This window comes from Sceloporus undulatus, chromosome 1 (genome assembly GCF_019175285.1).
Source record: "Sceloporus undulatus isolate JIND9_A2432 ecotype Alabama chromosome 1, SceUnd_v1.1, whole genome shotgun sequence".
Classification (NCBI taxonomy): Eukaryota; Metazoa; Chordata; class Lepidosauria; order Squamata; family Phrynosomatidae; genus Sceloporus; species Sceloporus undulatus.
The window spans coordinates 207,486,391-207,508,612 of record NC_056522.1 but is presented as its reverse complement, the minus strand read 5'-3'; the positions used below and the strand labels follow the sequence as shown (position 1 = coordinate 207,508,612).

At 39.1% G+C, this 22,222-nt stretch overlaps 1 protein-coding gene across 2 annotated transcripts in view; it reads left to right on the top strand.

The window, feature by feature from the left end:
* RAPGEF4 (Rap guanine nucleotide exchange factor 4) overlaps window positions 1-22,222 on the top strand; it is a 372,660-nt gene that overhangs the window by 282,269 nt on the left and 68,169 nt on the right. Inside the window, exon 1 of one of the 2 annotated variants that reach the window (XM_042464166.1) lies at window positions 7,234-7,275. The exons of the other annotated variant lie outside the window; for it this stretch is intronic. Coding sequence (XP_042320100.1) covers window positions 7,255-7,275 — 21 coding nt within the window. The 5' untranslated portion in view covers window positions 7,234-7,254. Of the gene's footprint in view, window positions 1-7,233; window positions 7,276-22,222 lie in introns of those variants that run through there. 2 annotated transcript variants of the gene reach the window in all.

The following is a 22,222-nucleotide window of genomic DNA, read 5'->3' as shown; positions in this document are numbered from 1 at the left end:
ACTGCCGACAATGTTAATGTTTTAGATAAACAAAACAAAACTCATGATCGATTTATCCTGGGTTTTGTGGGTATTTTGGCAGCCCCTCCCCCCAAAAAAAACATAATCAGATGCATTTGAAATTTATGTGACAACACAAATTCTAACCACGTTCTACCAGGTTTATTTACACTGTCTGAATAAACCTTAAGAAAAGCAGTTTATTTTCTGTCTATAAATCCACATTGCTTCTCACTGGGAAAGTAGTGGTGTATGTGTATATCTTTTAGTCAACCATTTTATGACTCCCACAGTATAATTGTTTTAGTATGCAAACATAGTGGCTGGATTCCATTTGAAGAACTAAATGGAAACTAAGGGAAGGAGAGAGACTCATGATGCTCTCTGAGTGTAGAGAGGAAACATAGAGGATGGAAAAGTTGGAAGAACACCAGGGTAGGGAGAAAGACCAACAGAAAGAAAGAGCAGGGAAAGAAACAGAAACAGCAATGGAGGGGGATGGCAAACATATTTTTGGTCCAGGCAAAGCTTGTATTAGGTGAATTAGTACCTTCACTGGTAAGAGAGGAAGACCAGGGTGAAAGGAAAGGGCAAGAGGGTGGAGGAGTGAAGAGAGAGAAAAAACACTGAGGTGAGGGTGGGACTATTAGGTTTTTAACCTGGGGAAAACCAATTATTTTGACAAGTTTTGAATAAATCAATGAATGTCAGCTAGCTATAAGTGCAAGTGTAGGTAAACTCAAACTAAAAAGTGTGTGTGTGTGTGTGTGAGAGAGAGAGAGAGAGAGAGAGGCATCATGATTTCTGGGTTTTCTTTGTGCAAATTAGTAGTGCACATGTTTCAAGTGGAATTACATTTGTGTGATTGTTAATCATTTGTACAATCTCTAGGAGACATGATTCATGGTAAGCATACAGTATATGGATTTCTATTAAAGTTACTTTAAGGTGTTTTTGTTGCATTGTGTTCTTTGCTTTTCAAGTTACTGAGATATCTCTTAAATGTGAAGCAGAAAGTTATATAAGCTTGGTGCTTTATTGATTATGTCTGCACAGTGGTAGCAGCCACTGGTGTGCAGCACAAATGAAAGGATACAATTTATGATTATGATCATTTTCTGTACTCTGCATCAATACAGAGTTCAGAGAAGCCCCTCTGTGAACTGTGCAATACAGGCCACTGGTACAATTTACAAGTTGTGGAAAATCTCTGTTACATCATGAGCTGCGGATGGGGGGGGGGGAGGAGTTGAAAATCTTCTTCCAAAATAGAACAACATGGTAAAATAATAGACTGGCTCTGCCAGTAAGCAGATTGAGGCAGCTTCCTGAGGTGGCAGATACTGTGCCAGGAGGACATAAGGTCCTGGCGGGGAGGAAAGCTCTGTGGCCTGTGGAGCCTGGCCAGCAGCTTCTAAGCTAGCTTTCTGTACTTATTTGTGGTTGAAGATATTCTCTATCACCAGTGTTGAAATAAGGTTCAGCTGTTACTCCGTTAGCGTCTGTACCTGAAAAGGGAGATATGTTATTTATTGCCTCAGGTGGGAAAAAGTATTGGACTGAGCCAGCATGAATTGCAATTGGTAGCAGGCTTTGACATAGAAGAAGGAGGAGTGAAAATAGGAGGAAGAAATATCAACAATCTAAGATACGTAGATGACACCATAATACCAGCAGAAAGCCTCCCGAACAACTCCTAAGGAAAATCAAGAAAGGAAGTGCAAAGGCAGGCTTACTGTTAAACATAAAAGAAACAAAAATAATGACCACTGAGAATCTACACAAATTCAGCCTAGTCAATGAGGAAATAGAAATAGTATAAGAGTTCTCATATCTGGGATCAAACCCTGATAGAAATGGAGACTGCAGCCAGGAAATCAGAATATTAAGAATGGGAAGGGTGGCTGTGAAAGAACTAGAAAAGATCCTAAAATGCAAAGATATACTACTGAGTACAAAAGCTAGAATCATACAAGCCATTGTACAGTCGGCCTCGGTATCTGTGGGGGATTCGTTCTGAAGCTCTCCCCCCCGTGTTGTACCCAATGATGGCTCCTGTACATTGCTGCGCCATCATTAGGGACAGTCTGCATTGTCCTGTGGTGGCACATGTACATGGCCATGCCGCAATTGGGGACAACAGAACTTAATGGCGGCACAACCGCTTGCACTTGCCGCCAAGGAACAATGGGGCTAATGACGGCATGGCCATGTGCACATGCTGCCATGGGGGGCAACATGGGCTTGCTGTCCATGGATGCTTGGGTCCACGGATGGCAAGTCTGCAGATACTGAGGGCTGACTGTATTCCCTGTTGCCATGTATGGATGTGAGAGCAGGACAGTTAAGAAAGAAGATAGTGTTGCTGGAGAAGAACGCTGAGGATCCCATGGACAGCCAAAAAGACTTACTATTATTATTATTATTATTATTATTATTATTATTATTATCCCGCCTTCCTCCCAGTACAGAGACTCAAGACAGCTAACAAATTTAAAACAATCTATGTTAAAAACAGTACAAAACATTAAAAATACAAAGTTTAAAAAACGATTCAACAATTCAAACAATTAAAAACATTATTAACATTTAAGAATTTAAAAATCTTTAAAACAAAAACAAAACCACCCATATCAATATGCATTTTTATCTGCCATTGAAAAGAAAGCAAAGATGGAGCCATCCTGGCTTCCTTAGGGAGGGAGTTCTAGAGGTTGGGAGCAGCCACTGAGAAGTCCCTCTATCTTGTTCCCACCAAACGCGGCTGAGAGGGTAGTTGGACAGAGAGTAGGGCCTCTCTGGATGATCTCAACACCCTAGTGGACTTGTACAAGGAGATACGGTCCTTCAAATAGCCTGGAACCAAAGGCTTTATAGGACAAAACCAGCCCTTTGAACTGTGCCCAGAAACAGGCTGGCAGCCAATAGAGCTGTTGCAACAAGGGAGTTGTATGCTCCCTGTAGCCAGCTTCAGTTAACAGCCTGGATGCAGCTCTTTGAGCCAGCTGAAGTTTCTGAGAACTTTTCAAAACAGCCCCACGTAGAGCGCATTACAGTAATCCAGACAGGATGTAACCAAGGCAAGGGCGGGGTATAAATACCATAAACAAACAAACAAACAAACAAACAAACCACTGTGGCCAGATCTGACTTCTCCAGGAACGGACAAAGTTGGCACATGAGTTTTAACTGTGCAAAAGCACACACAAACAAGCAGGTCCTTGAGCAGATAAAGCCAGAAATCTCCCTGGAAACCAAGATGACAAAACTGAGGCTGTTCTAGTTTGACCACATCATAAGAAGGCACGACCCATTGGAAAAAACAATAATGCTAGGAAAGGTGGAGGGAAATAGAGAGGAAGGCTGCATGCTAGATGGATGGACTCTATTAAGAAGGTCACGGGTATGACTTTGCAGGAACTGAGTAGTGGAGAACAGGGAGATGTCTCCCCTACAGCGTCATCATGGGTCAAGATCGACTCGAGGGCCGTTAATGACAACAGACCAAAGTGACATCTTGTTTAATGAGTATCCCACAATTTTTATTTCCATAGAGCAGCTTTCATTATTTATAGCCCTCTTTACTAATTAAAGTCATTCAGGGAGGCTGGCTACAACACGCATCAACATTTATAGTGTGGAGCTAGTCACCCATGTGGTTCTAGAGATCTGTCCCAAAACAGTGCTAAAGGTGTGATATCTCTAGGCAGGCATTTCATCTTTGCAATTCTAGTAATTCCTGCATGAATATATCTGCACCAATATTTTAGACTGTTTTTATAAAATTTAACTATGTGGGAAATAATAATAATAATAATAATAATAATAATAATAATAATAATAATAAAGTTTATTTTATATTTCCTGCCTCTCCCACAAATTGAGGCGGATTACATCATTAAAAATGAACATAGTACAAAATACAATCAGATAACACACTACTGTAATAGTGAATCACACCAACATCCTATTGGTTCTCAAAATAGCAGTTCACCAATTAGCCAAAAATCATAATCAAGAGTGGGGTGATCGTCATAACCTTTTATATGGAGTCTGGTGAATAAGAAAAGGTGGGTCCACAAACTTTGTGTTTCAAATGATTCCCTGGATATAATAAAATTGCTCACCCTCTGGCAACGGTGGGTACAAGTTTCTGCTCCTGCTTTCTCTCTCTTTTTCCCTTTGCCCTGGACCACTGGCAGTTGCACACTCCTGTTCTAAGTGTAGGAAAATATATGTACTAATGTGATCATTATGCATATGTTGCTGATCTTCATAAGATAGAATAAGACTCGCTATAATCAGTTTTGCAGAGAGCTCAAGCAACATAGCTAACACATTTTTAACATTGATGAATCAGTGTGAATTTTACAATAAACAGAAGTCTTGCTTCTACACAGAGAAAACAACAGTTACAAAATTTTCAGCACAATGACATTTCAACTCTTTTCTCCAGAAATATCGGCAGTATATTCAGGACTTCTGGCTCTCCTTATGGTGTTATGGAAACTGGCTCCAACAATGATAGTAAGTGCAATAAGATGGAATCATTACTCTAGGGCTAGGTGATATTGAACATAGTGGGGCAATTAGTGAGTTGGAATGGACATGCTGTTAATATTTAATTTGTTGTTTCTAATTTTTCCATAAATTTGTTCAGTTCCAAAGCTTGCAAAATGTACAGATTTTTCTTTGTATTTCCTCTAATATATTTTTTATGTTTGCAATTTTGACAAATGTAGGCATTTCTTGCTATCAATTACCTAACAACGTGTTTTTTGATTTTTTTTCTTCCTAGATGTATATTTGCAATTTCAATTTGGGAAAAGTGCAACTTTCATAGGCTATGGGTTTCAGTTTAGAAATGGGTATAAAAATAGCAAAATTATATACTTTTAAAATTAAGCTGAACCAATTTCTTCTCCATTCCTGCTCTTGTTTTTTGCTGCATGTTTTGAAAGTCAGCACGCAGATTCTTGTTACTACGATTTTTATGAAGACTGCCACTCCTCATCTATTTTACGCAGCTTGACTGCAAAGAACAACAAAGCACCAATTTGTAGTGTATATTCTGGCTTTTTCAACAGAGGTGGTGAGGAATTACTGGATGAAGGGGATGATTCCTCCGGTTGTGAGAGTTTCTACTGTGAAAACACCAGGATTTTAAAGCAACAAACAAACTGCTGCAGTTAAAATATACTTGTGAATATTGCTCATGTTCTCAGGAAATAATAATAAGAAAATATAATTTAAGCAGATATATGAGGAAGGCAAGGGAGGACGAGACCTCCTTCTATAATTCCCTCTTCTTCCAGACTTAGCAGGCAGACGGACCTGAAAGTGTATGTGGCTGAAGGGAAGTAGGAGCCTGCTACTTTCTGCCTCTTCAGCATGTGCCCCCCCTGATGAAAAGAAATGAAAAACAGCATGTGTTCCTAACTTCCAAGTTAGGCATGAAGCCACCCCCATGCCTTTTTAGCCATGGATGAAATGGGTGACCGTGGGCAAATTGAATACCACGGCACAATCATTATACAACTGTTTGCCTTTTGTCATGTCTCGGACACCAGGTAGTCCTACTTGGAGATATTGTAATCCCAAGATTTAAAATCTGACAAAGGGACTCAGGATGATGTGTGTCGTGTGATTTATAGACACTGACAGAATATTATGGCTGCTATGCAGTAGTAACATCTCTTAGATGGTCAGCCATTTTCCAGCTTAGGCTTCCCCCCATCTTTAAAATCACCTTACTCTGTGCATGGGATTCACAAGCCATCCAGACAATTGCTTCTTGCTTATGTAAACCCCCGTACTTCTTCCACTTATTTTTCACCACAGAAAATTTTGTGAAGGGGAACATGGAATAGTTGCGCTGTGTCTTTTTGATTGGTGGCACTACGAGCTCTGTGTGTTGAAATGCCTCTAGTCAAAGCATTTCTTTCTATTAGTATTTCTAGGGCTCAATCCCACTTACATTTAAACGGTTTGGGATTCGCCATTGCTCTGTGTTGGTAATCGATTCCACAAATGTCCGTCTCATACAAAACGGATCTTTTCATTATCCCCTTGTAAATCGCTTCTTTGGCATGATTGTCATCCCCACTAGTTTGTGCTACTTCAAAATGCATGTCAATCATCTATGCATCATCAATGATGTAAGCGCAGCCCAGGCAGCCTGACTGGGAACTTCTCCCTCCCCCTCTCTCTCTATATATATATGTATGTATGTTTCACAACTACGTCGCACTGATTGCAAGTAGTTGAAAAAAACAATTAATCAAATCTTCTATCTGATTTATTTAAATTATGCATCCATAGTTCACACCACAAACACAAAGACAGCACTGGGGGTGGGTGGGGGATCTATCAGAAATAAGGAGGGATGGTAAACACCCCCTCTGCCATTAGTCCCTTCCCCCAGAATGATGCAGTTCAACTGTCATTCCCACTTGTTGAACATGCTTCAGAATTGATTCTTTTCAAAAGAACTTCCAAAGAATAGGTCAGAAAGATGGTTTTTGCGTTTGAAACCAATCACAGTAGGTTGGAACCGGTTTCAAATGGGAATGATGGAACCTGATCAGTAATTCGCTTAAATAAGTCGGGAATGCGGCCTTAGAGAGATTGAGCATCAACCTTATGAAACTCAAGAATGGGCAGAGCTTAGAAATGATATTTTTTGATAATAATCTTAGAATCCATCAGTTGATGGATTCTGAGAGTTGTAACCACAAAAGGGAGCTTTTCTAAGCTCGAAATGGGAGTCATCATGTAGTCTTAACAAAAAAAGGAGAAACCAGTCAGGAACTCATTCACAGAAAATCCCATTCATTTTGTGATTTTTTCAAAAACACAGAAAAAAATTCATTCTTTGTGTACTTTGCTCAGTAGGGTTTTTCTCTCCCAGAATGACAATAAGCATCTGTTTTACCACTGCCAGACTTTAGCCTTCCATTCAGTGGCCATATGTTCTGAATAATGTTGATGTTATTGTGATTTAATTGATACCTCTCCTGAACCTTTCACCTAGAGAGCCCAAGGGTTTAGAATATATGGGAACTATGGTGTTAGGGTCTCTGACAGGGCAACTAGCCTCACACAATCAACAGACATATTTGTATAAATGCATAGGTAACCAGAATCTTGCAACATGAAAAGAAAACTCTGATTCCCAGCAGTATATTCTAATCTTGCCTTATTTTCTTATAGGGATGCCAGACAAGGACAATAGTCTAGCAGTAGCCTCTGCTCATGTCTAAAAATAGCAATAAGGTAAATACATTTTTTTGTTCATTTATAGAGATAGAGGGGAAAGGGGCATGAAACTAGGTACATTAAGTTATGTTTTGTGAAAATATTAATGAAACATGCATCTGTTGTTGAAATATAGAGTCTTGAAACTACATATACTTACCAATGAGTGCCAGTTTCCTTTTTTCTTTATTTGTTTAACAATATTTTCCAACTTCCTACATTAAAAAAATTCTAGGCCAGGGTAGGAAAACTGGCACATGTATCCTCAGACCCCATTTTGCTACCCTGTGAAGCCATGGTGACCAGATGTCATAACCGCAAAGAAAGACAAGGCACCGTAAAATATAGGACAAATATAGGACATATAAAATGAAAATCAATGTTTTCTTTTTTGAATGTTTTTTTTAATATTTTCAAGATGTTGGACGCTTGAATCTCTGGATACAGAATCTAGATAGAGAAGCCTGACTGTATTTAGTCATTATGGGAATGGTTGATATCAAAATGAATGCTCAATCCTTCATTTCTCCCTCTGTATCCTTCCCTGTCTCCATCCTCTGCTTCTTTCCTCATGCTTTCCTTTTATGTTCTTTAATTTTTAAAAAAAACCCATTGCGAGCCTTGTGACAAAAGTAATAAGGTCCTGAACAGTGAAAAGATCAACCCACACACATTTGTGTATTACGTTTGTATTAGGTTCTTAGGTTGACTAATGTGTATTTGGTTCTCAGGTTGACTAATTTTATATTATAATTTATTTATATATATTATATTAATATTATAGTTATCGATGTTTTCTTCTCACTTGAGTTCTCAGTTGACTACATACACATAAATATATAATAATTTATAATTAATTATATAATAAAATAATAATAATAAATAATGTTTTTTTTAATACCGCTATTCCAAGATCCTAGCGTGAACAGCAAGTAAGCTAATTAGCAAGTAAGCTAATTTGCCCCCAACAGTCTGGGTACTCATTTAGCGACCTCGGAAGGATGCAAGCCTGAGTCGAGCTTGGGCCCTTTTGCTGGTCTGGAACTCGCAACCTTGTTGTGGTTTTGGTGAATGGCTGCAGTACAGGCATTTAACCACTGCGCCACCAGGGCTCCATTTATGTGTATTAGTCAACCTGAGAACTCAAGTGAGAGAAAACGTCTGATAACTTTCTCCTTCTCCCCCTTTCCCACACCTGCATCTTCATACACACACACACATATATATATATATATATAACTCATTGCATGCCTTACAATAAAGCAGCAGGTTCCTGTGGAAAATCCAAGCCGTCAATTCTCAGATGGCTTGAAAGGTGGGAGTTTGGGAATGGGTCTGAAGAGAGGGATGTATACGGAGACTTCCCTCCACTTGAGTCCTTGGGCAGACTAGTGTGGGGAGAAAATGTTGATATTTCAAAAGTGCAGTAGGCTACTCTTTAGCTTATTTTTTAGCACTAAGGTGCTGGAGGAAGTTTATTTATTGTATTACTTTTGGCTAGTTGTATCAGAAATTTCAGAAATGTGTAAGAGCCAGATTCTACATGGATAAACCAATATTAAATTTCCCCTTTTGTCTAAACATGCATATCACTCCATAACAGGGCCAGCTACATTATTAAACAAAGCAGGGTCCCAGGCAGTGGGTGCCTTAGGGCAGTGAGCAGAGGCCACATGTTCAGGGATTGAACTGTGCAGTCTGCCCTGCATCCCTTCCCTTGCCCATATGAGGAGAATTTTGTTCCATATATAAAATAAAAAGTAAAGTGTCTTGTGCCAAAAGAAGACTAGGCAAGATTCCCTGTTGTTTTTACAATAGCTAGCTAATTATTAAAGTGACATTCAACTGCAATTCCTGTTGGCTTCTGTATGTGGAACCTGAGGCAGGGTGCCATCTTGTCCTTCTAAAACAGGGGTGGGTTTTCCAAAAGGAAATTGCCCCCAAAATACATTGGGGGACATTTCCACCATGTTTTGAGGCCTCCTAAGACCTTTTTGGCCCAGGGCAGTCCTTTTTTAAAAACCAGAAGTAAATCAGTTTTGTTTTGTTTTTTCTTTCATATCACTTTGCATAGTCTTTCTTTGGCATAAGATGCTTTTGTTTTTATGTTGTACAGTCGCCCCTCTTAACTCTCAGGAGATCCAATCCAACCCCCCCCCCCCGCAAGTTAGGAGACTCACAGATAATCAAGCCCCATTGAAATGAATGGGGCGCACTCCTTTATGTGAGTATAGGGTGTGTACCACATGAACATGGCCCATTCACATCAATGGTGGGTTGCCCCTCCATGGATCGTCCAGTCCATCGATTTCAAGTCCACAGACTTGAAGGGATGACTGTATATGGAACAAAATCCTCCTTGTCTGATGGTATCAGGCTAGCTGAGGAGGTGCAGGACAAGGCCCAAGGGGGCATAAAAATATGACAAAATGCCGCCCAGAGCTCTTAGACGGTGCTGAGGGCATATGGGGATATTTGGTTTTAGCTTCTAGTGGTGGGGTATATGTGATGGAGGTGAAGGCCTAATGAAGCCCCCCAGCCTCCCACAGTTGCCTACCCCTGTTGTAAAATGCCACACCAAAGTTGTTCTCACACTCTGCCAGTAACATGCATCTTCAATATAAGCCTGAACCATCTGTGTCTCATTCTGTAGATGTACCAGCTAATTTGGAAAACAACACATTATTTTATGTAACCACACAATCTAGTCTAACTATAAGATGAAGATGTTGCTAGAGGTAGCCTGGGAACAACCAGAACATGCAACACATAACTGTAACAGTTGCATAAGATCTACATAGGAATGGAGAAGAATTTTGTGAGGTTCAACAGTCTCAGCAAAAGTGCTCTTCTTAAATAAGAAGAAACACATCTTATGGTGGGGGTTTATATTTCTGCGGTGCTTACAGCACATTTCAGACAAATAAAGTGTGCACAAAATAAGGTGCATCTTTTAACTTGTGAATTGTTAAAATGTATACAATTGCAAAAATACACAAAAATGTGCTTTAGACAGGTGCGACCAGCTGTTGTTGGTCTACAACCCCAGCATCCTCCACTGTTGGCTGATGCTGATGGGAGCTGTATTCCTATAGCAACTCAAGAGGCCTGTGGTTCCTGTTTTAGACAGTGGGGAGTATGTACATTGAGAAAAATATGTATAAATGCACACATTAATAAAAGTGCATTAAAATTAGCACAAATGCCAATGGTGGAATTAAAAAAAGTCTTCTAACTTGCTGAGAAGGATAGGGAAGGAAAAAAGCAAAATGAAATCAAAACATGCTGAAATCAAGTCTGAGAGATTTTTACAACACTAAATGACAAAGAATAGAAAAGCATTGCAAAGTATCATTATAATAACAAAATGTCTACTTACATCAAATAATCATGGAATAAGCTCAAGGGAGATTTTTGGTGGGTTTTTGTTCTGTTTTGTTTCTATGTGTGTGTGTTTTAAATCAGGAATTGTTAATTCGTCAACTAGCCACTGCTGGTGTGCCATGCTGAAAAAATATACATGCCATATAATCTAAATAAAACTTCACTTTCTATTTTAAGACTGAAAGAAATCTATTAACATTCAATTGTTTCCATACATCAACCACTTAGTACAGTTAATAATGCTGTCCTTTTAAAAGCTTATTAGGTCGGGGTAGAAAAAATTAATCACTATTCATGAAGTTTTATTTAATCAAAATCCTGTTTTATGGTTTTTTCCTGACAAGTGAAAATTAACTGATATATCTATTTTTGTTTCCTTCCGGTTAAATAATCAATATTCTTAATAGTCTGATAATAGTCTGATAAAATTTGACAAACAAGTTTTCTGTAACTTTTTATTTAAGAGTGAACTGTTCAAAAAGAAGGGGGGGAATCAAAATACTATTCCCCCTCTTTCTTTTTCAGGGCTACCATTTCCTGTTTGTCTTTCCTATTTCCTTTGGGAGACGTATCTTTTTAACACATCTTTCAAAGCCTTAATAACCTTCCAGACATTGCTGCATAGACATACTTTTCTTCCTGTCTCATACTATGAGGCTTCCTGTCCCATCCTTATCCTCATGAAAATAAACCCTTTTGGGTGGAGTTAATTTGTGACACTTTGACAAGAATTCCTTCTGATGTGACTAACGCAGGAAGAAAGATTAGCACCCCTAAACATAATTTTTACCCAGGTTGCAACTTTATTATTGTTATAAAAACTGATTTAAATTTAAACAGTGCAGGTCAAGCAGGGTGGTTGTGGGAGAGATCTAAGCATGTTTACTTGCAAATAAAGCCCAGTGACTTTATTCTCAAAATTACTCTGAATATTACATTCTATGAGAAAAGGATACTTTATTATTATATCAGTCTGCCACTTGCTGTAGAAAAGAGTTAATGGTTTTGTGGCAGCCAACAAAGAAATCTCAAAACAATTCTGAACTATCCTTTTTGTTAAAAAAAATTAACATAATATAAAATTAATGATATCTAAAATTGGAAGGCACCAAAAAACCCTCACAAACCCAAATAGAAACTAGACAACAGTATGTAGGCTGCTTCAGATAACCAATACTAATGATAGTATGAAAGCCCAGGATACACAAAACTTTGAAAACCAGCAATATTTTGGACTACAGCTTCCAGAATGCTGGGGGGGGGGTCATGGAATCTGAAGTTAACTAAAGGGAGGGTGACACTACTGTTCCTCAAACATCTACATTTTGGCAGAAACAGGCTGTGGCATTCATATGCTTCCTTTTAAAATGCTTTAAGAGATGGTGGAAGTGGTGGGGGGGAAGCTCAGTGGGAAGAGAAAGGAGTGGCCCCAGATTTTTTTAAAATTAAAATGTCAAATTTCAAAATTTTAATTTTAAAAAAATTGATTTTTTTGAAATTTTTATTCTTTTAAAATTTTCTTTAATAACATCACATTTTAAACAAATCTTCACTGTGTATATGTAAATACATTTAGGTTGTGCATATAATATTGTCATTTGAAGATATAATTTTAATTTTGCTAGTTGTTTAGTCAGAATTATTAGCATTACATTCAGTGGTATATGGGAATTATGATTCATGAGTAACATTAGTACAAAAATGCATAACTAAGGATTCCATATAGTCTGAAATGGGAGAAGGTCAAGGGGGGGGGGGGCGACATCATGAGTTACCGTACCAGGTGGCACCAACCCTAGTAATGCCACTGGTCATTTGTCCATAAAGTGATCAGAAAATGCCTGGGAGAGACCCTAAATGCCCTGGAGGGTGGGTGGTGTGCTCAGCATCTGGTAGAAAATTGGCCAAACAACATGGAATGGGGCTGTTGAAGGGCCACAGGCAAACTTGCAAATGGAAGTCTGTATGCAGCCATCACAAAATAAGTCATATCCTGAGTAATCTGGATGAAGAAACTGCTTGACTTTGAGCATGTGCCAGCTGATTATTATTCACTGCAACAGGTCCCCCTTGACTAGATACATGGAGAGGGGGCATTGTGAATACCACAAACGTCTGGAAATGAATCACATTTATACAAAGTAGGAAAATACAGTGACGCAAAACACCAAGGAGAAGAGTGTGGAGGAGTCTGTGGCAAATACATTTATGAAAAAATCCATCGTGACATATGTATAGTTCTTCATTTGTTGTCAGTTCACTCCTTACATAAGATAAAATATTGAAGCACGCTGAGATTTAAAGTATTAAAGGTTTGTGTAAATTGCTCATATAAATTGAAAGGTGAGAAATCCCATCATGTCAGTAATGATTTTAAGGTTTTCACTCTCCCTTCTCTAAGCGTGGGAGGTTCAGAATAGCATGTATTATGAAGGAAGTTTCCCTTGTACAGAGGAAAGGGATACCCAGTATGTGCCCATGAAATTCCAGAAGAAAAATTTGGATTCTCTTGCTTGATGATAATTTAGCATTATCTTCAACCTTTCCATAGTACAGCTGTATGAAATGACCTAATCTAGGTTTCCTCATGTAATATCACTCTCCTGGGTGAGCAGACCTTCTGGGAAGGGAAAGGATTTGTGGGAAACCTCCACGGGCCAGACTAGAAACTCCAGAATACCACATTAGGCCCATGGCTCCCCTCCCCTAGTGTAAACGAACTTAATTTGCTTTCATATTTGTTGTAATTCCAGTCATCTGTTGGAACAGACTTCCTCCTATTACAATATACAGTATATAATACAGACTTGTATATCAGTCTAGAAATTTTAATAAAAAAGTGACCTTAAAAAACTGGGTTGACTTATCCACAGGTCAGTGTAAGTAATGTACTTTAACATACACGCGCACACAAACACACACACAAACATATACAGTGGACCCTTACCTTACGTGGGGGATCCATTCTGGGCACACACACCTCACGTAAGGCAAAAAAATGTGTATCCTCGAGCCCCATTGAATTTAATGGGGCTGGGTGTGGTGCGGCTGCAACGTGCACACACCACAGGCACGTGCACCATTCATTGTATTGCTGCACAGCTTCAGCATAAGCTGAAAGTCATGTATAGTGCGCCTGCATATGGGGCGGGTGCACTCTGTGTGTGTGGGGGGAACCATGTGCTTAGAGAAGTGTGGTGGAACATGAGAGCCTAGTTCATCCTGGGAGAACCTAAAAGAAGCATCCAACCTTTCTACTCCCTCTTCTGGCCTTTTTGAAGCCTGGATTGGAAAACAGTGGCATTGGTATTTCTTTGGCACCTCCCCTCTAAGAAGCTCAAAAGAGTACAGGGTTGGGTAGATGCTTCTTTTAGGTTCTCCTAAGCTCTCATCTTTCACTACTCTACTTAGAGAAAGGGATTGTTCCTTTTTTTGATAAGAGTTAATACTGTACCTTAACTCTTGTGTTTACATCCTTTTTGACATATTCACATTTTCTTAGCCCAACACATCGCAAAGCCACTCTTTACTGTAGTTCCCTACTCGTCCATCCAGCCTTTAGGATTAGCACAAACAGTTATGCTTGCCAGAATCTTGTATGTTCTTTGCCATCCTTTCATTCTTTGTTTCATCATTTACATCTTTTATTACATGCCCCTAGGTTTTACCCTCAACCACAAAATCCATCATTTTGGCCCCAAAAACTGCCCTCAACTTATATATGACGTCAACGTATAGAGAAGCATACATGGTATGCAAAAGCCATAAAAATATGGAAATTTACCTCATCCTGAAGGGCTTCAGTTTTTAATATGAAGGACAGTTCATTGAATATAATTAAAGACCTTCATGTGAATAAACTGTTTTGGATTCTGCTTAGGAGAGTAAAGTAAACATTGATTTTGCAGAACAAATGCACTAGTTTAGGACAGTTATCCTAACACAGCACAGTTTTTCCATTTCTTGATCGTTCATCTTTCTTTCAAGCTATTAAACAAATAAGAAAAAAAACATCTTTCATGCTGTATGCATCCAACTTTTAGCACTATAATGTTGAAAGAAGAAATCCCAGCCACGCGGTTCTGTCTAGGGCTAGAGACACTTCCCACCTCTCTGGGAGTTATAGTTTGAAAACGGAATCTCTGGTTCTGTTCCAGAGTGCCTCTTTTACCAAGCCTATTTACCAATACTAGTGTTATAATGATTTTATCCATTTCAAATTTGTTCTTTCTTCCTTCTCACGCGCCCTGTCTATAGCAAAACAGAATTATTACAAATCCTTGATCTCCGCCAATGAGAGGCGCCCGCAGTGTTTGTTCTCCATATTCAACACTTTGCTTAAACCTCCCTCTCCTCCTGTCTCTTCATCATTCTCTCCTAATGACTTTGCTAATTATTTCATCTCTAAGATTACCACTATTCGCTCTGAGATAGTCCCTCCCGATTCTTCTTCTGCTCTTAATCTTCTATCGCCCTCGCCTAAAAATTTTTTCTGTGTTTCCTCCTGCCTCTTTGGATGAACTCTCTACACTTCTGAACTCTTCCAAACCTGCAACCTGTTCTCTTGATCCAATTCCTACTCGTCTTCTAATCTCTATAGCTCCCTCCTTTCTGCCCTCGCTTCTCCATATCTTCAATCTCTCTCTCTCTACAGGCTCCTTCCCGTCGGACTTCAAACATGCTCTCATTTCCCCAATTCTGAAAAAACCTTCTCTTGACCCCTCCTCTTTGTCTAGCTATCATCCGATTTCTCTTCTCCCTTTTCTTTCTAAGGTTTTGGAACGGGTTGTTTATTCGTGCTGTCTTGAGTTTCTTGAAACCAACTCCATCCTTGATCCCTTTCAGTCTGCTTTCCGCCCAAGGCATTCCACAGAGACAGCTCTCACTAAGATCTCGAATTACCTTTTACAGGCCAAGGCTAATGGCCTCTACTCTGTTCTCATCCCTCTCGATTTGTCTGCTGCCTTTGACACTGTTGATCACTGTCTTCTAGCGGATATACTTTCTGACCTTGGATTCTCAGACTCTGTTCTTGACTGGTTTAGATCTTACTTGTCTGGCAGATCTTTTGCAGTAGTTGCAGGGGGTCAGACTTCTTCTCCTGTTCCCTTATCTGTTGGAGTTCCCCAGGGCTCTGTTCTGGGTCCCCTTCTGTTTTCTCTCTACACACTGTCCTTAGGAAAACTCATTAGCTCTTTTGGTTTTTCCTACCATCTCTATGCCGATGACACCCAGCTGTATCTTTCCGCCCCTGACCTTTCTCCAATGCTTCAACAGCAAGTCTCGTCCTGCCTCACAGCTGTCTCGCAGTGGATGCGCCATCGGCATTTGAAGCTCAATATGTCCAAGACGGAGCTTCTTGTCTTTCCCCCTAAGCCCACCCTTCAACACTCTTTTTCTGTCTCTGTGGACAACATTTCTATTCAACCAGTCCAGCAAGCCCACAGTCTTGGTTTTATCTTTGACTCTTCTCTGTCGTGTATCCCTCAGATCCAGACCACAGCCAAGGCTTGTAGATTCTTTTTATACAACATTGCCAAAATCCGACCATATCTCTCTGCCTCTACTGCCAAGATCCTGGTCCATGCCCTAGTGATCTCCCGACTTGATTACTGTAACGTCCTCCTGGCTGGGCTTCCTCTTTCTCACCTCCGTCCTTTAATCTCTGTCCAGCATTCAGTTGCATGCATTATCACTTCCACCCACCGCTCTGACCACATCTCTCCTGTGTTGGCATCCCTTCACTGGCTCCCTCTCCCCTTCCGCATTCAGTATAAGCTCCTGCTGTCGACATTTAAAGCCCTCCATGGACTGGCCCCTCCTTACTTATCAGACCTTCTTTCTCCTCACCTTCCCACTCGGGCCCTCCATTCTGGTAGTCAAGGGCTCCTGTCTCAGCCCAGGATTTCCTCTGCCCCATCCCGGATTCGCCCCTTTTCACTTGCTGCCCCTCACTCCTGGAACCTTCTTCCCCCACAAGCAAGAGCCATCACTTCTTTAACCAGCTTCAAAACGGAGTTGAAAACCATCCTGTTCAGAGAAGCCTTCCCAGGCATTGCATAATTGTCGCTTACCATCTGATGTTCTTTTTGTGCCTGTTTATCAAACCATTTCCTGTATTGCTATGTATTATCCTACTTGAGAGTATGTATTTTCCCTGGATGAAGATTAACCTTCCATTTTGAAGCCAAGCCCTCCCTCCAGTCCATCTGCCTTGGTCCAGGCCTCGGAGGTAGAGAGGAACTGCTGGACCTTTTACCCTCTCCCTCCACCACTCCCTTCTCCTTCTGTGTCATGTCTTTTTAGATTGTAAGCCCGAGGGCAGGGAACCGTCTAACTAAAAAGATTGCATGTACAGCGCTGTGTAAATTTACAGCGCTTCATAAATAAAGGTTAATAATAATAATAATAATAATAATAATAATAATAATAATCTATACTGTTTTTGATGTTATAGATGCAGTTGAGTGGGGGGAGACATGTGGGCCTCCAGTTGTTCTTGGGCTGTAATTGCTGTCAGCCCTATCCAGTCTAGCCAGTGGTGATTGTTTATGGAAGCTGTAGTTCAAAAGCATCTTAGAAGGCTACAGATTATCACTCCTCATTCAGGCTTTCACATATTTTCCAGTGTGGTAGACTTAATTGTGAAACTGAATGAACAGACTGGAAGATTATGTCCGTTGTCTGTAATAGGCAGCTGAGAATGCTCTGAAGAGTTTTCTCAGATGCCAGTTAAACCAGGCTAGCAGGAAACAGGAGCAAAGCATGCTAGCATTTCCTGCTAGCAGAATATATCTGGGGTAGCCATGTTGGTCATATGGTAAATCCAATAACATCCAAACAATGATACCTTTATTGAGCCAACCAAAATGATACAGATTTGGCTCTTTCCTCTTCCACCCCATATTCTTTTTTTCAGCCAGTCAAAGATGCTCAGTTGGTTACTCCAGTTTTAATTTGCAAGAAATCAGTCAAAAATGATTTCCAGTTTTCCAGTTTATTCCAGTAAGTGTTGGAGAACAGGGAAGAGCAATGTTAATGTTAATGTATGGATTCTATGTGCTGCTGAATCGCTTTATATGGTTTTGTTATTTATTAGGGTTTAATTATTTTTTTAACTCTTATCCATTTGTTTTAACATATTTATGTTATTTTTTTTTAAAAAAAACCTTAAATAACATATAATTAATATCAAGAATCCCATGAGTTGTTTGGGCATCTTTGTTCTCATTAGGCATTTAGTAGATAGATGGAAATCTGTGGAAACACGTCAGTTTTCCATGAATCCCCTTAAAATGTTGGAACATTTTAAAAGAATCCATTGTTCAGGACAAGACAAATAGCAGGCATATATGAATTGTTGATTTGAAAAAGTGTTGTACAGGTATTCTTTTCTTGAGAGGGGTAGGATGGTTATTGTATAGCACCATATACTTTATTCTCATATGCTGGAGAAGGGAGTAAAGGACCACAGAAATAATCACATCAGACAAGGCACCAGATCATAGAGTGTGATCAGATACAAGTCAAAAAATGCAATTTGCACAACCTTGTACCTTTGCAATATGTTCTGTGTGATTCCATCACAGTCTATAAAGACATGCAGACATACTCCATTAGCTTTTGCTGTTGGACATTTTGTGTGTGTGTGGGGGGGATAATTGTGATGAGAAACAAGGTAGCCTATTTCAAGGTTCAGTTCCTCTGACAACTCAAGCACATGTGAGCAACACGTTTGGCACTTATGTTTGAAACAGCCAAATGAATTCCCCTTTGAATCTTACAATTATTCTTTCAACTTCAGCAGAAAAATCGAAAAAGGAAATTTAAAAAAAAAAGTTTAGGATTATGTAGTCTGTCATAGTATCTAACATACAGCTTTGTGAATACCAGTTCTGCAGATAATTCTGGAAATTGGTGTTACAGAGTGAAATCATAATATGATGAAGCTAGTAAAATAATAAATACATGGGATAAGGCTTGCAGCACTTCTTTATGTATAAAAAGAAAGACAAGTGGCAAAGATTTCAGAGTTTAGTGGGAGGATAGGCAGAAGTTAAAGTGATTTACTGTGTGCCAGATATTCCTAGGGAACATATTCTTAGCATGAACCTAATCACATCTGCATAGAAGAAAGCCCCAGTAAGTTCAGCAGGGTTTATTCCCTAGGTAAGAATGAATAGACAGCCAGTGTGGTGTAGTGGTTTAAATGTTGAACTAGGATTCCGGAAGACCAGGATTCAAAACCTCCTGGGGGATCTTGTATAAGTCACACTTTCTCAGCCTTAGAGAAGGCAATGGTAAACTCTAAACAAATCTGTTAAGAAAAACCCTGTGATTAGTTTGCTTTCGGTTTGCCATTGTCAGAAATGACTTCAAAGCCCATAACAACAGCAAATAATGATTAATATGGGGATGTAAATCCATGCTTGTCACATGCTCATGTGCAAATACAAGCAGCTTCCTCCTCCTTAACTGTGAGATAAGTGAGATAATATTTTTTTTTGGTCTCGAGAAAGTTTTTGTATTTGTGGGAATAATTTTTGTGTAATAATAATAATAATAATAATTTGTTTTATTTATATACCGCTGTTCCAAAGATCATAGCGGTGAACAGCAGTGTAAATGGTGTAAATTATACAGGTGGCTAAACTAGAACTGTTGTCTTGGTGCAAGGAATTTGAAAATTAGAAGCATCTAGTGGGCTTTTTGTGCTTTTTTAAAAATCACTTTCAAAAGTAATATACTTCCATATATAGCTGTAAATTTTGAGGGTAGCAGATCTTTCTTGCCCAGGCGGAGTCATCTGATACAAGACAGTTCAACATTACATGGATACTATACCTTCAGAACAGGGTACCAGCAAATTAGAGACTTTTCACAGTACAGAATTATAGCACTATCATTCCACTTGAACTGCCAAGGCTGCATGCTGTTGAATCCTGGGGTTTGTAGTGGTCAGTGGCCACAGAGGAGATTTCAGGCTGAGTACTCCCTAAACTGAAAATTCTCCTCCAGCACTACATTTCAGATGAACTGATTGTCTTTCTAATAACATCCAAACAGTTATACCTTTATTAGACCAACCAAAATACACAATTTCTTCAGGCAAACAGGAGAAAGAAATTGAAGATGTTAGCCATAGACCTGCCTTTTCTGTTTCTAGTCTTAGTTCAGATGGTAGGGTTCCCAGTTTGGCCATGAAACCCACTGGTTGCCCTTGGGCAAGTCACACTCTCTTAGCTTCAAAGGATGGTAATGGCAAACCCTCTCTGAAGAAACTTGCCAAGAAAACTGCATGATAGAGTTATGGCCTCAGGGCTGCAATAAATTGGAATTGACTTAACAAATAAATTGGAATTGATGACGACAACAACAACTTTACGCTTGAGGAGTTTATCTAGTTCCCTCATGGCTGCCTTTCCAATTCTTAGTCTTGTTCTGATTTCTTGACTGCCATCTCCATTTTGATTAATGACTGAGCCAAAGTATAGGAAATCTGTAATTATTTGAATATCTTTGCTACTCACTATAAAGTTATGTCAATCATCTGTGGTCATTCTTTTTCTTAATACTCAGCTGTTACCCTGGTTTTGCCTCTTCTAGAGTATCTCCTAATCCTAGTGGAAAATTATCTCTTGCAGGCTGCACCCACATTGCAGAAATAATCCAGTTTGATACCACTTTAACAGGCTCAGTGCTATGGAATTATGGGAACTGTAGTTTGTTGTGGCACCAGAGCTCTCTGACGGAGAAGGCTCATGTCTCAAAAAGCTACAATTTCCAGAATTCCATAGTACTGAGCCATCATAGTGAAAGTGGTGTCAGACTGGATTATTTCTGCAGTATGAATACAGACACAGTCTGAAGAATACAGGAGAAAGAATTGCAAATTTGAAATATGCACAATGGTGGTGGTGGTGGTGGTGGTAATGATGATGATTTTATTAAAATGCATTTATCTCATGATTGTCTCTCAGGGCTTTAGAAACATTTCACAATACAAACATAGTATAAGTAAAATATCTATAATAATTCTATAACAAAAGCAATAAAGGCAACACAGCATTGCTGCCTTTCGAAAAAATCAGTGTGGCAACAGTAAAAACACCCTCACTGAGAACTATCTCCAAACATCTGGTGGGATAAGAAGGTTTTTGTAGTTCTTTCCTTCTTAAAGGAAAGAAAGAAGACTGCTGAGCTTAGGAAGGGAGTTCTGTAGGACAGGCATCACAGCAGTAAAAGCTCCCCATCAGAATCTCATGTTATTTTATTTGTGATTTAAGGTGAACATTTTTTGCCTTCAGTACTTTCAGAGCTTTGCCTTCAGTAAAATTACTGTACCTTGATTCAAAGGCGCCAGTGGTTTAAATAAACACTTTCTTCATCATAAAAGGAAGCAAATTGGTTTTTCCCCCTCCTTTTTCTTCTAGATTAAAACATTTCTGTCAAACAAGTTCTCCCTACTGGGGGATGACTATGGCAAATGCAGCCTCAAATTTTACAAAATACCTTGAATACACATGCTGGAGTTTCACCTTTTGGGGGCATTTTATTCAATTCATGCAAAACAGTTACAGCAGCTGTTTGGCTGTAGTAGAGGAGCAAGAAAATGACAGGAAAATAAGACATCATTAGTTGTGTTCCAGTTTTTCTGCATGTATTTGCGTGCAAATCATATTCTGCTTCAGCGTTCTTTTTCTCCTGACATTGGCCATGACCTGTCATTTTTTTATAATGGTTGCTGCATTTTGTACGTGTGCGTAAGTGTGTGTGTGTTTTATAGTTTTATAAGAAGGTGACTTGCCATTTGTTTGAAGCAGCAAGGTACAAATGTTAAATAATGTATGCCTCATGTAGCATTCTAACATATGTTGCCTGCACTGATTGCATGAAAAGATTTCAAAAGGACATATTTTATCAGTGTTGTGAATAAACTGGGGTCACTAAAGCAGAAACAATGTTTAATTTGTCTTTCTTTAAATAAAGAAAGCTTGCCTTTTCTATTTTGTGCTCATGCACAGACACCAAGGTGGACTTTTTAAAAGGTTTCTGTCTCTCTTTTTTTACCTGCAAGGGAAACAGCTTTAGGGAAATATGGTTTCAAACTTTTTTTTTTTAAAGAAAAAATAGAAAGGGTTATGCAGCCTCCTCTCAGCCTCTTCTTCTCAAATTGGTAATCTTCCCAGACTGCTTTGGGTTAAAAAATGAAGAAGGTGACACAAATAATGCCTCAGAGAAATTAATATGGGTCTCTGTGTATGCTTAATCTGTGAGTAACCTGTATGCCTTCAGATGTTTTTGTAATTTTGTAAATAATAAAAATATTAATCCATTCAATACTGTCAGTGCCCAAGGGTTATAGGATATGAAGTTTTTTGAGGGCAAAAACAGTTTCTACACCCCGATTTAGTTTAGCTCTAATGGGTCTAGTCTTCAGTTTTTCAAAAGCATTTCCTGAACCGTATTCTTGGTTCTTTTTATCAAACCGCTTTGATATTTTTGGAAAGGCGGTATATAAATAAATTTATTATTATTATTATTATTATTATTATTATTATTATTATTATTATTATTATTA